We start from the raw sequence: 16694 nt of genomic DNA, 5'->3' as shown, positions 1-16694 counted from the left end.
TTGTCTTTGAAATGTGCGTCTTACTGCTTTTGTGAAGTGTGTTTTTGCTCGGCTAATGGTTGGTTTTACTTAATGTTTGACTGTGTCAGGGCAAGGTACATTACATTTTCCTGACATTACTGTTTTGTTTGATTTATTTAAAAAAAATTGTTACCTTCCTAAGATAATGGCCCAAATCTTTTTTTCTTTTTTTTTTCTTCTTTTTTTTTGACAAAAGTGATTGTTTTTTTTCCAAATCAATGCTTCTGTTTTGCAAAAAAGATGATTTAGGCAAACAAAAAAATCACTAGGCAAAAAATTAGGCTGTTATTTTAGGAAGATGACGATATGTAAATAAATGTACCATCTTGGACTAAGGTTCACTGTTTTATGAATCTCTCCAATCAGTGGTCAATTAATCAAAAAGTAGGTGGCGCATCAGTCAGCTGGAGCCACTTCAGGCATTTAGCATGCAAAAGTGAGGGAATCTCAATCAGAACAGACAGAACTAGTGTATACTGCTATAATAACGATATTATCAGGTTGTTGCTTTGACATTTGAGTATAACTTGTGTATTCCATAGTAATGACAGATATGTGTAGTAACTTAGAGTTGGAGTTGAAGAATTTTCAACAAGTTTATTGTAGCCTGGTTTGGCTAACGATCAGAACATGCTACAGTATCAGATGTGCAGGGCAGTGATGCTACAGCGCTATTTAGTGTACTGAAGGCAGTGTCACTTCCTTCAATTCCTTGAGTATTGAAATGTAAGGCATATCTGAACAAGTGTGATATGTTATCAATTAAGCACACAATTTATGTATTGTTTAAAATGAAAGATTATGTGTTACTCCCAAATACTGTCTTGGCATTTGGAAGTATTAAGTTGAGCATTTGGTTCTCACCATCTCAGTCTTTCCCCTATTAGATTAGACTCTACTAAGGAAAAAGGATTGGTGTTTGATTATTACCAAATACCAATCAATGTGAATCTAGATGAATCAAAGGATAAGTGACTTGTAGGAAAATATTGTAAGTTTGTGTTATTTTCCACAAGATGATGCTTAGGAAACTGTTGAAGTCAGACATGTTTCATTGCAGGGCTTGTTGTTTTGACTTTAAAGCAGCTGGAAGCATGACAGGTTGGTTCTGTTTTTGCTGGAGGTAAGCAGCAATGTATTCATGGAAATATGAGTTGTTGCATAAAACAGAGCTTACATTGTGTCTGCAAACCTTGAATGTCAGCAGTATGCATTCTCATTCGTCTCGCTTCCCAATCCAATTGTCATAAAAAGGCCGTTGCATCCTCCAACACTGAATAAAAAATGTCAGATGTTCTTAATTTGCTTTTCATCCAAATGGATTATAACTTCTGCACCTAACAGATACAATAATTTAATCGGGGGCCCTAAAACCCGCTCCCATCAGGAGAAGGGACACTGGATGGAAACGTTACACGATGCATGACACGTTCTTGAATTGGCTACAAAAAGACACACTGGCTTTTTCTTTGGCAGTGATAGAACCACTGGGTCTGTGTTCGTATCCAGAAGTCAAAGGTTGCAGTAAAAAAGAAAAGACGGAACATCTTCGATGAACTTTGTGAAAGAAATTCATGGACGTTTCAGACAGTCCAGTTCATCAGCAGGTCTTTGCTACCGGTGCTTGACTCTTTCTACCAAAAAGGCACTGCGGGGCTCCTCTGGCCTTTGAGAACAAGAAAGAGGAAGAAGCCCCTTGCACCGGAAAAAACAGCTTGCTGCTAAGGGTCCCATTATGCTAATTGTTAGGATTCCGGCTTTTATGGACCAGACTTACGGTGGTGCCAGAGCAGACGCCTGTTGCGAGATGGCAAAGAATGAAGGAGGTAGTGACAGAAGGGTCAGTGAGGCACAAGCCTTTGTGCCTGTAGAGTATCTTTTTCCTCTCCCCTCCCTTCAATCATTTCATCGTGCCATTACATTTTGTGGCACAAAACTGACGGGTAGCAGTCCAAGATGGAGGCCAATGTCTCTCTTTGTCAACATCCAAATGAAGGCCAACCACCATGTGGGTATGCTAATGCGTGCTGCCCTGGGGCTGCTCATAGAGATGCCAATCTGTGGCTAGAGTTCACTGACTATGAGGTCTTACAATGAACTGAAGGGGTGACTGGAGGTCGAACAACTGCTGACAGACTTTTAAGAGGAGATGTTGGAATATCTCTTATCTCTCTTACATTATCATGGGAAAATAAAAGTTTCCATTGCTGTTGACACCATCATAAGAAAATCTAATGACGGCGCATGATTTGATCAATTGGAGAACATCTTTTAGCTTCGGTAACTTGTATTAGTCTTTTTTGCTGTTGTATGAGATTTTGGATCACACTTTCTTTACAATCTTACTTCAGTTCATTGAGGCTCTCTTGAGATTCTGCCTCAGGATTCCAATCAAACTGAGATCTGGACTTTGACTGGGACTCTGTAGATTTGATCTTATGTTTGGGATCATCGCTCTGTTGGTGAGCCACTTTGTTTCTAGCTTTTCATTGGCAGAGAGATCGCCTCCAATTTGAATCTAGAACACATTGGTGTACAGAGGAGTTCATGGTGTCATCACTCAGTGACTGGTGCTTAAGCCAAAATATTCACTCCTCCACCATGTTGCTTAATAGGTCATGTTTTTGTTTTAGGCAATGCACCGTTTTCTTATTTAATTTATTTAACCAAACGTGGCTCTATGAATTATGGTGAGACCTCTCTACGTTGGTTTCATTTGCCTACAGGACATTTGTCCAAAACTCTTTTTGTTCATTTTGATGCAGGTTTTTCAAGCAAAACTGTGCTGCTGTATTCTTCTAACAGTAAAGATGTTTCCTCCTGGCCATCCTTTGCAACAAGTATTTTTTTCTAAATGTCCTCTCATGATCTTTGGGTTTTTATCATTTCTCTGAACAATGTGTGCCATTACCTTATGGTGAATTTGGTAGGGCGTCCACACTCCTAGGAAGATAGGGTACTTACTGTCCTCAAGTAATCTCTTGAAAATGTTGGAAAATTATCTTCTTACCCTTCTCCGATTGTTGGGAAGTGAAAATTGAGTCTCCTGCAACTTTTAGATGTGTCCTACACACTTGAGTTAAATATGCCTCACTTGTCTGCAGCCAAGCTCTGCAGAGCTGATGAGCTAATATTGGAGCCAGGTGTGCTGAAGCAGAGAGATGGCTGAAAGTTGCAAGACACCGGGTACCTTAACATTGCGCTAACACACAACTCCAGATGAGAAACTACTAATATTCCTGCTTTTATATTGGTGGCCACACTTGCTAATGATCAGATATTGAACTGTATCACATTAAAAGCACCTGGCTGCTGCTTTACTTGTTAAATGCTCCGGAGGCAGGTAGGATGTACTTATTATTTTCCCATGATTGTAGTGAAACAGATTTTCACAGTGGTTCGCCACTACAGAAATTAGAGTAGTGGGAGCCGTGGGAAGGGAATTTGAAAGTCAATTAGATGTACTTCAGTGAGATTTACACCTAGCATTAACATGCATCTCCAATCAGGTCCTAATTATAGTCACAGCTGACATTAACAGGCATCTTTAGCATACAAATACTGTGCAGATTTCTAATTACCGTAGCTCATATTCTGGTGTCAGCTCACGTCACCTCTTTTGCTGATACTTCAGACGTCTTTGTCTCCACCTCCTCCGAGGATAACGCTGCGTTATGTAAAAAAGGATGCCACCGTAGACGCTGTTGCGTTCGTATTTTCTCCAAAAAATAAAAACGCAGCGAACCGCAGCTCATATTTACAGATTCTCTCTGTGTCCAATATTCTATGTGCTGTCCTACTCAAAGTAATTATCATGTAGTGCAAACTGACATGTCAGCTAACAACCGCCATCTGGTTCTGCTCCAAGCAGAATAAACAACAACATGAAAGCGCAGTTATTAGCTAACACCGAACGACTCGGAGTCGCCGCAGTGAAGGCCTCAGCGAACCTCGCCAATTTACTTGTTTTGTTTATGTGGTTCCACCGCTCACCTTTTTTTTCTTTTTTTTAATGAACCCGAGAGGGTCGAGAGCATTATTCCATCTCAGCCATGTTACTTTTTAATGATGTGCGATGTTTGGCCAATCACGGCACTGTGACTCCTGCCCCGAGAAAGTCTTCATTAGCTTCGCAGCGCTGTCCCATGTGCTGCGTGCGCTCGCATAAAGATGATCCGACATAAAAGAGGGGTTAGACCAGAAACTGGAGGCTTCCCCCATTGGAAGGATTTCATTTATTTATGTGGTCTTTGTCTGGTGGAGAATGTGGCCTTGTTGCCAGCATTCCTCTGGAAGCGCAGTTTTCTTTTGTCTTTTGATTCGTCTTCCTCCTAAAACTGTCCTCAGCAGTTTCCATCAAGTATTTGTGAAAACCTGCGGTCAGGTGTTTGCATCGCTGTGGAGGATTTCTGTTCCTCTCTTCCTGAATGTTTTAACTTGGCCACACTGGAAGGTTTTAAAGCATGAACACGTTTCATGCCATTTTGGAGCCTCTCCAATTTAAGACCAGACTTTGACTAGGCCTCTCCAGATTGCTTCTCAGCTTTAGATCATTGATTTTCTACATAAACTCAGCTGTGCATGAGTTCAAGATCACAAACTGATGGCTGGAAATTGTAGATAAGGATTTCTAGAATGCGTGGCTCCATCAGTTACGGCAAGTCGTTTGGGTCATGGAGCTGTAAAGCAGCCAAAGACAATCGTATTAAAAAAAATTACATTTTTCTCTCATCCGTCCTCATAATATTTTCCAGCCACTCCTGGGAAGTATCATCACTGCTCTGTTTTTTCTCCATTTGTAGACAAAGGCTCTAAATCATGACTTCTCCAGCAAACAGGTTCCAGAAGTTTATCTGTCCGAGAGCCAGCTTTTGTGAAAGATTGGAGACAATTTAACCCCTCAAGAACTATACTTAGCATAGTGCCATTGCTGTTTAATACAACAAATGGTGTGGATTCTTCACAGTCTTGAATTAAGCACAGCTTTCAATGCTAGATTTATGAACTGCAACTGGAAATATTGAAAGACTGCCCAGAAAAAAAACTGTCAGAAATAACAAAGTCATGAGTTGTGAGCATAGTGTAGACGCACTTTAAACTAAAACTTTACCACCTCTGATCCATATAGATAATAAAAAGTCACCTGTTGTTGTTCCAATGCTACGCCTAAATTTTGTCACTGTTAAAGTACTGTGGTGTCATTTGCTGCGTTTCTGTTGACCTTAAAATTGCACAGTTATATTTGCTTGATGGAAATACACTAATTCCAAAAAAACCTAATTTTTTGATAAAACATTTTGGCACAAGAATGAGGCAGTTTTTCTTTTATATATTGACAAAGTTTTGTGCACATTTGTAATGGAAACACAGCATGTTTTCCCTGCTTTGTGGAGGTGCCATGCTGGAAATGGGAGGTGTAAATAAACGGAGCGTCGGTGTGAATTCAAGACGGAACCTCTAGCTGGATGTAGGCAGACAGAATCGATGGACATCACTTTTTGACATGCCTCGCCAAGTGTTTGGTGTGTTTATGGATTTAGGTGTGCACACGGAGCTGTTTGCAGAGGCGTGTATCCGGTTTTGCTCGAATGCACTCGACTATGTGAGAGCAAAGCAGAAAGCCCTGAAGATTTGCGAATGTGAGGTGTTTGCCGCCAACCCCCTCCCTCCACCTGTTCTCCCTCGTGCGGGAGTACTGAATAGTCTTTGCTGTGTTTGCATACATACATTAATACGTTGCATGCACATCAATGAATCCATTGTTATTTACCATTCTGTCACAGTGGAATACATCGAGGCAGTAGCAGAGCCGCCTGAACCCAATTACTGCTGCAGCTCTTCACCAGGCATCGCTCAATCACTCCAACCAAACTTAGTTTCTAACCCAGTTTTCATGCTCTGGAGCACAACAAAAGCTCCTCATCTTCAGGACCCCGGCGCTAATTGAGCGTCGCCTCGATTTGCGGGAGTCGTCGTCGTTGTCGTCGTTTTCCGCTTTGGAGAAACAGCCTGCCGCTCCTCCCACTCTCGCCTCGTTTAAGGCTCTTTCTCCTACCATGTAACTCCATGTTTGTAACTCCATGGCTGTGTGGCCCATCTTTAGTTCCTCGGCGTGTTTGCGTGCACTGCTGTATATCAGAGCGCAGCAGGAGCTCCATAAGGAGGCCACAGCTGTGTGTGATGTGCCCCACCAACATACAAGTGTTGGAAATGGGCTCATGGGGCTGAGCTCGCAGGGAGCCGCCACTGATGCTGGCTACGCTTTAATGTTTTTATTTATGGCATAATTTTTGTAGCGTTTGCTTTCGGCATGTGGTGGAGACGTGGCTGCAGAATGCCAGCGGCTTATGTTTTATTATGATCAATATGTAATCAAAATATTACAGGAAATAACAGCTTGTAAAATAGGAATAACGGTTTTGAGCTGCTGCAAGATTAGCATCTTAACATGTAATCATAGGTAATCCAGTGTGGAAATCCAGGATTGTAGACATAAACCTCTGTGTAGATATATGGTTCTGTAACTCTTTGATGACTTCGACACAAAAAGCACAAGACTTGTTAGTGCCTGTTTCACCATGACGCTGCAAAGTCATTTTACACTTTCAGTCTCTATGGCAACTAAAAGCTCATCTTTGGTTGGTAGTTAGATGTCATTTTGTGTGGAGCAAACAGCGTATGCTGGAGTTATTACAGCCATTACAGTAAAAACAGCAGCCTGCCACTGCTGCAGCACAGTTATTTAGATCTGCTAGTGGAGTCACTGTAATATACAGTATATGATGAAACTGCACATAATGTTGGATTCATAAGATGAAATTATATATTTTTTTATCAGAGTAAAAAATTCAAAGGCCAGGCTGTAGTTGTGCAAGTATTTTTTTTTTATTATTGTTTAATTATAAAGTGGGCCTAATGCCAAAAAAAAAAAAGGATTGGAAACACTTCATTTTTGGTTTTGTGCAATTGAATAAGAATTTTATGAAACAAGTTTTTAAAAACTCTGTTCATTTATCCAGGTCCATTGGTTTTACTGTAGAAATGATCAAATGCTAAAACACTCTGAAATGGCCCTTTAGACCAGCAGTAGTAAGAATATATCAAGCACATGCTAACTTCACCACTGTTGGCTAACAGTTAGCTAGTCGCAGTGTTCTCAAAATGCACAGAAAGCTTCCCTGCCTTCTGTGCCAAAGGTCTTATTTTCTGCATTAAAAAGAATAATAGAACAGAGCTGGATGCTTCCTTCCTGCTGTTTATAACAGAATACTGTTGGCTAGCCCAACAAACAAAACTACTTCCTTTCTTACTTCAAAATAAGAGCCTCAAACGAAGATGCTACATTGAATCAAGCTTAAAGCAAAAACCTTCATAACCACATTTTCTAATAATAATAGCTTATATTGACTTTACTTTATAAAGTTATGCCGGCACACTACATCGCTAGACAGAATTCGCTTTTTAATATCTACACTTATGGCATATTGCACTTCCGATATACAGTGCTAATACAGTTTTTATTTCCCTAAAAATGTCACTTGCATGTACTCCAAACCGGAACTTGACGGAGGAAACGTCGTCATGTTTTCCGTCTGGCACAGAGCCGTAGATCACATCTGCCTCGCAGCTCATCTCCGTGTCCAGATTGTAATTCTGTCCTGCAACCTGGCAGCCGGCACCAACAACAACCACAGTTCACCGCAGCCAAGAATGCAAACTGGCAGAGGGCTGATCAGGACGAACCTGGGGTGGTGACATGAAGCCTTCGCAAATGATTAAAAACTTTGGCAGAGATATTTTATGACCCAATAAATAAATGATACACTTGGATTGGTTAGCCGTAGATAAAGATAGTGTTGGGTTGTTTTCACACTCGTTAGTTATTTTCAGGTGGTGTGGTTCACTTTCTAGACAGATTAGAGTTTGGTTAAAGCAGGCCAAACAGGGCTTTTGTGAATTCACAGACGGACTTTTCTCTTGGACTTTAGCTGCTTTCTCATTCTCTTTTAGTCTGGAGCATAAAACATCTCCAGAATTTGGCCAGGCAACATCTTTGGTGTATATTTTTTGTGTGTGTTATTGTTTCTTGAAGGCCTTACTTTGCTGTACAAAGACAGAACAATTTAGCAATGAAATTCCAAAGAAAAACCTTGAAAGGCTTTCAGAACACTTAGATAGAGGAACACTTAGAGATTTTGTGAACATCTTGTTTCTTTTAAGGAAGGCACAATGAAGATGGCTTAATGTTTGTACAGTGTGCTGTATGTAGACTGCGGGGAGGAACTGTGCATAAAGGACATGCTACTGTAAGAGTTCAACACGCCTGACTTGCTTTTCCTCAGACAGAATCTGCTCCTGAGATGAAATGTCTTTCAACAGGCCTGGCAGACTCCAGTCTGCTGAGTTTGCACCCAGTACGCCCAGAAATATGAGGCGAGTGCAGAATGTTGCTGAGTGGAGGGGTTTGCAGGCTCCCTTTTCTCCCGCTTTGCCCCTGAGCGAACCTTTTCATCTGATTCGTGTTTTTAGCACACGGTTACAACCGTGCTCCGACGTCTCCTGGTCTCGCTGCTTCGCTGAGAATCGTCCCGATACTCTCCGAGGAACGCTTGCACACCACCTTGAGTTTTTACAGGTCAAAATGACGGAGGTATGAAAATGAAGGCACTTCTCTTTTTTTCTTTTTGCTTGAAAAGATTGTGCCTTAAAGCTTTTAGGGAGTGCAGGCCTTTGAAAATGAGCTCAACATTTTTCAGACGGCACCTTCAGTTACTTTCGCCCGATCTGGCAGTTCCTCCCACACACATTCTGGTGGAGGGATCTTGAAGGGAAACGCCACGGGGAAGAAAACCACAGTTCGCGAGTGTTAACAACCGTGTTGCCGTGTCTGAATGCGCCAATCTTAGAGGGGAGCTGAGGCCGCGGCTCTCTGCAAATGATGGGTGTGAGATGTGGATTTAGATGAATTTAAGGACACAAGTTTAACTTTACGTTTCCGTTACCTCCCAAGCACAAAACTCATCCACTCCCCTCTGTTTTTTTTTATTGTTATTTTTTATTCTGCTATAATAAACAGTTCCAAAGGAGGAGCATCCACTTCCATACTTACACTAAGCTTTGTTTTATGACGGTAAATGTTCTCCGAGCTTGGCTGGTCTGTGTGTGTTTCTCCTACAAGGTTCCTATATAATGGTGCCCACATAAATAGAAGGGTTTTCATATAAAAGCTGGCCTCAGAACACATGAAAAAACACAGTTACATTCCATTTCATTTGAGCCTGGAGGCTTTGGAAGACAAATCTGAAATGTGCTGTGGTCGAGGATAAACAGGCTGTTGTATTTATGTAGGATTATTTTACTCACTACCTTCATATCTTCTAACTTTAGGCATGGTGAGGAGAAGTTTGGTTCGACTTTTATGTATAGCTAATCTGTAAAACTCATGCCCTTCATTTTGGGGTTTTGTTTTAGACTCCTTAACTCAAAGGTGACACATTTGACCGCTGCAACTTTTTACATAAGCATATTTGTAAAGATCATGTAAAGTAAGCTATGATTAATGTATTTTTGTTTTCCTTGTATCTTAATAAAAAAACACAATGCTTTTTTCCCCCCCAAGATAAGTTATCAAAATCAGATAACTTATTATCTGATTATAATTATAAGTTATCTGGGGGGATAACTTATTATCCCCCACAACACAGTTGTGGTGTTTTCTTCTATAAAACTTATCTTTCTTCTTGAGATTGGATTTTTTTTTTTTTGTCTGATTTTCAAATGTTTATTGCAAAGCTAACCCATCCTGAGATTGTGGTGGCAGTTGATTTTTCTCTTTTTTTTCAAGCCTCTCTGACCTGAGCTGTCGTTAATTATTGATATATTTTTAATTAGTAATTTACAACAAATTAAAAATGATTTGCAAGTGACAAATTTTCAGCAGAATTTGCGATTAGCAAGATTAGCATTGTTAGCAAGGTTAGCATTACTGGCTCACAATCTGTGTGCTAAAACAGTTTCCTCTGTCCATGTTAATGCATATTATGACATAGTTGGTGTTTGAACTAAAAATAAAAAATAGGCAGTGACAGCCATTTTTAAAAAGCGTCTTAAGTATTTTCAGATTTTCGCTATTCACAGGCGAATGTTTAGCTTTGTGTTGTTCCAAAAATATACAGTTTAATTTCTGGAAGTGGCAGCTAATTTCCAACGGCTAACTAGGCGTCTTTCAATAGTAGCGTCTTCCACACCAAAGAGTGTTGCAGTTAGCGCAATCTGGTTGTATTTAGCTATGGCGCGTCCACGGTTGAAATCTTAGGTTTCTGAGCTCAAATTTGTCCGATTCCTTTCACCACCTGATCGTATCGGTTTGTCTCTGCTTCCTTCAGGAAACTTGAACAGTTTAAGGGCTTGTTGTTCATTTGTCACCTCTGTATAATTGTACAGCTTTGTATTGCTCTGGCTCTTTGTGAAACACTGATGAGCCTATTTGTTTGAAGTAAAAAAAAAAAAAAAAAAAGAAGCCCTTTGATGGATGAATTTGATTTCAGTTTTTATTAGAAGCCTCTGCCTCCCTCCCTCGCTGCGCCTGCTCTGTCTAATAGCTGATAAATGTAATTAGGTTTCCATCAGAGAGAGGAATAATGATCCACTGTGGCTGGACGTCTTGTGTGTTAGTGAGATAAAACTCCCTCTCAAATACTCGGGATCAAACTTGAAAGTCGGATCAATAATCTCTCCTTGTGTTCTCCTGTAATGCTCGTGTGTTTTTCGGCGGTGCTGCTCTCGTGTTGCAAAGTGGAACATTTTCGACTATTCTTTCTGAAAGGAATGAATTCCTTCCAGCCATTTTCTGCCATGAGATTCTCTTCATGTTCGTATTTTTGAAGCTTTTACTGAAAACAAAACGCTTCGACCCGAATTTTCGGGCATTTGGAGGTGTTGTGCATCATGGCAACCACAAGCGTCTTTTCTCTCATTGAGCAGAAGGACTCTGAGATAACTTTTTGTAATGCGTTTGCTGGCTCCTCCACAAAGCCCATCTGCCTCTTTTGCCCTGCCAGCGGTTCCTACCAGTTTGTCCCTCTGTGTTCCCCTACAGGCTTCGAGCTGCTGTACCAGCCCGAAGTGGTGAGGCTCTACCTTTCTCTGCTGACGGAGAGCCAGAACTACAATACCCTGGAGGCGGCTGCAGGGGCTCTGCAGAACCTCAGCGCTGGACAGTGGACTGTAAGTCCTCGGGTTGGGAGTGGTACAAAGACAAGACGCCGTGTTCAAACTGACTTTTTGCTTAATTGCACACTTTCTGCAAACTTTGATGTTGGTCGTGGCCTTTCGGTGGCGAAACTTTTACAGCTGGAAGCACCAATTAGGGGTAAATGGCATCCCACTGCGCTTTAGCGGAGGACAGGGACGATAAAGCCCTAAATGCAGCAACGGAGCTGAGCTAAATGTTAAACTGGATGTGCGTTTTACCAAAAAGGTGACTGGTAGAGAGCTAGGAGACTAAGGACAAGATAAGTTAATGGACTTTGATCAAAGAAAAAAATAAATTCCCAGGGTTTCTGCACAGTCTGGAAAACAATGGAATATGGCTGAAGTATTTTCCAGGCCTAGCTAACTATTAGAAACCAAAATAAGGCATCCAAATCTTTTTCCTTCCTGTGCAATTTTGAGATGTCTACTTTGTATAATATCTGTCATAAATTAAGAGAGAACCTTCATGTTGAAGAACTCAAGAACTTAAAAGAACTGAAAAAACTGTTGAAATCCTGACATAAAAAATATGTAGGAACTTTGGATTTTTGTGAGGAAAGTGGAAATGAAATGTAACTTATTTCCCACCAAAGATAATTGTAGTGAAATTGGCAACTTTTGCACCAGCTGTAGGCGATATGAAATTAAAGTTGCATCACGATATTTTGTGGTGCTGTTGTGATGATGATTTTAGGTAACTGTATGGCTGCGACTGCATTACAGAGCAATAATAGCCCCACAAACACAAAAACTGCTCCTGAGAAACATTTAAAATTATAACCATTTATGAGTGTGATTTGTATCACTAAACTTCACACAGTATTTAATCATTTTTTTCAAATTTATTGATATTCATTCACACCATCATTGAACAAACTGTGGATAAAATACTAAAACTAACAATCCCAACAATGTGAACAGTTTTGGCAGAGGGTATCGCTACTTGGAATTTACAGTGACAACAATAAATCCAAATTCTCACCATAAGAAATTTATCATGATAAATAATAAACCATACAAAAAATCCCAAGTCCTACTTTGCAGGCCCAGTCTATGAAGAGGAAAACATAAAAAAAGAAAATGGTGCAATCTACCTCAGGACTTCCCATCTGGTTGAAGTGATGTGATTAGATAACAGCCGTAGCCCTCACTCATTCCCAGGGCTTTCTGCGCTGGATGAGGAGAGTGGCTCTCCAGCAGCAGTCAAGTAGTCTCTCCAATCAGAGCGGTTGTGGAGCCGCTGAGCAAGAGGCTGCAGTAAATTATCATTGTGGAAAGGCTGGCTGTCGAACGTTACGCTAGGCACCTCAGGCGAGAGCGGCCACCTGCGCGCCTCGGCAGACGGGTCGCAGTCAGCCCGCCGGGGCGTCAGCGCCGGACTGCCTCTCTTCAGCAGACTGCCTCTCTTCAGCAGACTGTCTCTCTTCAGCAGACTGCCTTCCTCCATCCTTCGCTTTGAGCTCCAAAAATTCCTCGAGTTCTCCAGGATTTGAACTTTATGTTCCTGTGGAATGTTCTCAGTTTTGACACAATTTGGTATTGACTTGCAGTTAAGATATACATTGGCTTCCTGTTGAATTAACCGCAATAATAGCTGTTTTGTTTTTTTGTTTTTTTTCCCTAATAGCACGTTGGAGTCTCTGACGCACTGTTGTTAACACAACACATCCTGACCCTTGAGAGAATATCAGAGATTTTCAACTACACTCATTCCCCGATTTTTTTTCTTTTTTTCCCCTCCTTTTCTCTCATGTTTTCCACAGCTCACTACTGCCACCTGGTGGCTCAGGCATTCCCATTCTCTGCCTAATTGCATCTCTTGGGGTAGCAAAGACCTCTTTTATGTCAGAGTTAATGTTTCATGCTACAAAAAACAAGAAGTAAAATCCAGTGATGTTTAAATTCAGACAAATTAAAGCGCGTGTCCGTTCAGAGCCCCGCTGCGCGGCGAGTTGAGCAGAAGGAGAAGCCAGACTGGCAGCTGCAGAGTGAGTGATGTGGAGTGTTTGTGTAAAGATTACACCCCCGATGTCTTCCAGTGGTCCAACTACATCCGAGCCACAGTGCGGAAGGAGAAAGGTCTCCCCATCCTGGTGGAGCTGCTGCGCTCCGACTCTGACAAGGTGGTCCGAGCCGTGGCCATCGCTCTGCGCAACCTTTCCATCGACCGACGCAACAAGGATCTAATAGGTATGGAGGATTTGTTGCGTCAGGTGCATTGAGACCGTGTGGGCGTATTCTCCTTCATGTTAAGATCGAAAGACCACGCTGGACACACCTTAAGATTTAATCATGATTTGGAATGAATTCGTCTTCACCGTTTTGCTTCAAAAACCCCTTCACCTCACAGGAAGTTACGCCATGCGGGACCTCGTCAGCAACCTGCCCAGCGGCCAGCAGCGACCGGCCAAGAACCTGGAGGAGGACACCGTGGTCGCCATCCTCAACACAATTCACGAGATCGTGACGGACAGCTCGGAAAACGCTCGCTCCCTCATCCAGGCCCAGGCCATCGAGAAGCTGGTCGCCATCAACAGGACCAGGTGAAGATTTACGAAATACTAAGCTGGGGACCGATCAGCGCAAAGCAGTGGAGAAGTGGGAGAACATTGAAAAGTGGGATATAGCAGCTTCCACAAATAAGAACCTATAAAGTTGCTGTGTGTTTATAGGACAATACTTTGCAGAAGTACTTCTGCAAAAGGCTAGCAAGAAGAACATGTTAGTCTTAATCACTCGTTTTTATCCCATAGTTTCTTAGTTTGATTTAAGTCTGGACTGTTGGATAGTTCTAACACATCAATGTGGCTCAAGATGCTATTTTATGTTTGAATAACTTTGGCTATAGCCTAACTCCTTTTAGCATGACTTGCACGCATTGATGGCCAGCGTTCCATCAGATCGTTTTTTTTTTGACGTGAAGATTAACCCCCAAAGATGAGCGCCTTTGTCGTCCATCGCTGTTGTTTGCAGATGTCGCTTTTTCGTCAGATTTACAAACATACCAGAAACATGCCAGCGTTTCCGCTTGGAACTTTCCTATGTGGGGAAAAAAAAAAAGGTTTAAATTGCATTAAACTTTTTAACACGTTAAAGCCTGTGGGGTTAATTATCAAAATGAATGTGTTAAAGTGCTAACGCTAACTATATTGTGTTGTTGTAAATGGAGCTCAGTGCACTTTTTCACTTTTTTATTTCTGTAAAAATGTTTCAAAACCATGCGTTGTTTTTTTGTCCACTTCATAATTATCCACTGATATGTGGGACCAAATGTAAGAGTGCAAATTCTTACCTAGCATTTCTTGTCTAGTTTCTAGTGCAAATAACAGTTTAAAATAAGACAAAACTAACTGACAAGCAACTTTTAAGAAAAATATAGGAGCTTGTTTTTAGCCAAAAATCACCAGCTCCACTGGCAGATTTTTTCACTTACGTTATGGGAAAAATGTCTTGTTACAAGTGGAACTAGTATCGCTTCTTTTAATCCATATTAAAGTATTATTGTCTTAAAACAGCCTTCTGTATCTTGCAAAAAGAAATTTCTTGAAAGTTGTGTTTGTTTTATTTCAAGCGCACTGAGATATTTACACTGGAAACTGGACATGAATACTTGAAAAGATTTCATGTGTTTGTATTGTGCAAGGCACAGACGATCACACTGAGCCAGACTCGGAGAGAGTGTGTTTATTTAAGCCAATCACGTAGGAGTTTGTGTATGAAAGAGACGTCAGATGCGTGATAATTCTAGCCGGGTCTTGAAAACTAGTTGCATCAGGAGCTTTTCATTAGCATTCATGGAGGATAACATAGCTCATCTCTAATAGTTAAGACTCTGCCTTTCACACTGTGGATAGTGTGAGCCTGCACACATTTCTACCTACCACAAATTATTTAACAGGCATTTACCTCTGGAGGCAAAGTTCTCGGTGGTGGAGCTTTGAATCTGCAGATTTCAGGCTGGTTCTGAACACTAGAGGACTGACCTACCCCACGATACCCTCTTCTTTTACCAGCCCTGCTCAAAGACCTAATATTGCGTTAGGACGTTTTGATCATATTGGCAGCTGCTAACCACAGTGAATACACATTGTTCTGTCTCGGAACAATAAAAGCTTGGGTTTCTGTTTGGCCTCCTGAGGTCAGCTTTCTTTGATGCGAGCCACCCTCCAAACCACTTTTTAATTAATACCGCTGGCTCAGAGGTAACTAATGAAAGGAAACGTGCCCTCATCTGGTTATGAATGAAAAACAAAAGCGGAGCCCGAAGCCAGGCGTGGAGGCAGAGCCTTTTGAATAAAGAGATTGATCGCAGCCGCACAGGATCCATCACAGCGACTGTCACCGTCAGGGGAGACAGGGGAGTTTCGATCGGCTTTCTTGCTCTTGTAATTCCTCATTTGTCCACTGCTTTTATTTGTCTCACCCTCAGCCAATCGGCTCGCGAAACAAAAGCGGCGTCGCACGTCCTGCAGACGGTGTGGAGCTACAAGGAGCTGAGGAACGCTTTGACTAAGGACGGTTGGAACAAGAGCCACTTCCAGGTACCCGACTTTACTTTGGCGCAAGTTTTACTTCCTGCTCTGCACTGGAAGAAAGTTAGCGGTTAGGTAGCAAAACTTAACCTAACGTGGGTAACGTAAATTTATATACATATGCTTTATACATCATTCAGGACTTCAATGATGTATAAAGTTATGACAGAAAATAGAGTTGCCCTATTTTTCATATCAGTCAATTGATACTTAAAAACAGAAAGGAAAAAATATCTACTTAGATGGCAGTCGTGGTTTTGGATCTAATAGAAATGAAGAGACTACACGGTACACGTCCCTGACCTTTAAATTGCAAATGGACTGAACTTAAAGAGCTTTATCTGATTTTTACTTGCACACAGTAGAAGTTGATGGAAGTGACTGTAATTTATACTTTTATCAACAAACATTTTGGGAGTTCTTAGTTTGGATCCAGCAAATCAGTAGGAAAAAATCTTTAAACTTCCAGTGTTTTATCTGCCAGTCACTGATCAGAGCCGATCTGGGGAAATCAAACCGGGATTGTGATGAATCTCTAACGCTCAGCATTAATAGAGCTGACTGTCACTATCATTGATGCCCACACCTGATTACAATCCTATCAACCAAGATCCTAAACCTAAAGAGTTATTTAGCAAAACATGACATTTTTAACACTTTATTTGCTCTCATCAATTCATAGAATAATTACTAGTATGTCCTTCAAAGCTAAAATCTGCATAAATTTGTTTAAAAAGCAGCATGACATTGCTTGCTTTGTCTCTTTTACTCAGCCCACTGTGACGGCCACACCTAAAGCTACCAAGAACGGCAAACCAGGTTATGATGACACCACTCTGCCACTGATGGAGAAGAACCAAGGTCTGTGTGTGTGTGTGTGTGCGTGTG

The 16694-nt window shown here is 41.3% G+C and overlaps 1 protein-coding gene and 1 long non-coding RNA gene across 6 annotated transcripts in view; one reads left to right on the top strand and one right to left on the bottom strand.

The window, feature by feature from the left end:
* arvcfb (ARVCF delta catenin family member b) overlaps positions 1–16694 on the top strand; it is a 258356-nt gene that overhangs the window by 232190 nt on the left and 9472 nt on the right. For all 5 annotated transcript variants that reach the window (XM_016673815.1, XM_016673814.1, XM_007556944.2 and 2 more), the window contains 5 exons: positions 11120–11247; positions 13314–13464; positions 13625–13817; positions 15704–15815; positions 16580–16667. In XM_016673815.1, the coding sequence (XP_016529301.1) occupies positions 11120–11247; positions 13314–13464; positions 13625–13817; positions 15704–15815; positions 16580–16667 (672 nt within the window). The remainder of the gene's footprint in view (positions 1–11119; positions 11248–13313; positions 13465–13624; positions 13818–15703; positions 15816–16579; positions 16668–16694) is intronic.
* LOC107836766 (uncharacterized) overlaps positions 12543–16694 on the bottom strand; it is a 14177-nt gene continuing 10025 nt past the window's right edge. The window contains exon 3 of the long non-coding RNA XR_001662720.1: positions 12543–12553. This is a non-coding gene — a long non-coding RNA (uncharacterized LOC107836766). The remainder of the gene's footprint in view (positions 12554–16694) is intronic.

The sequence above is a fragment of the Poecilia formosa genome, unplaced genomic scaffold (genome assembly GCF_000485575.1).
Source record: "Poecilia formosa unplaced genomic scaffold, Poecilia_formosa-5.1.2 Scaffold82, whole genome shotgun sequence".
NCBI classification, from domain to species: domain Eukaryota; kingdom Metazoa; phylum Chordata; class Actinopteri; order Cyprinodontiformes; family Poeciliidae; genus Poecilia; species Poecilia formosa.
This window is presented reverse-complemented; position numbering and strand designations above follow the sequence as displayed.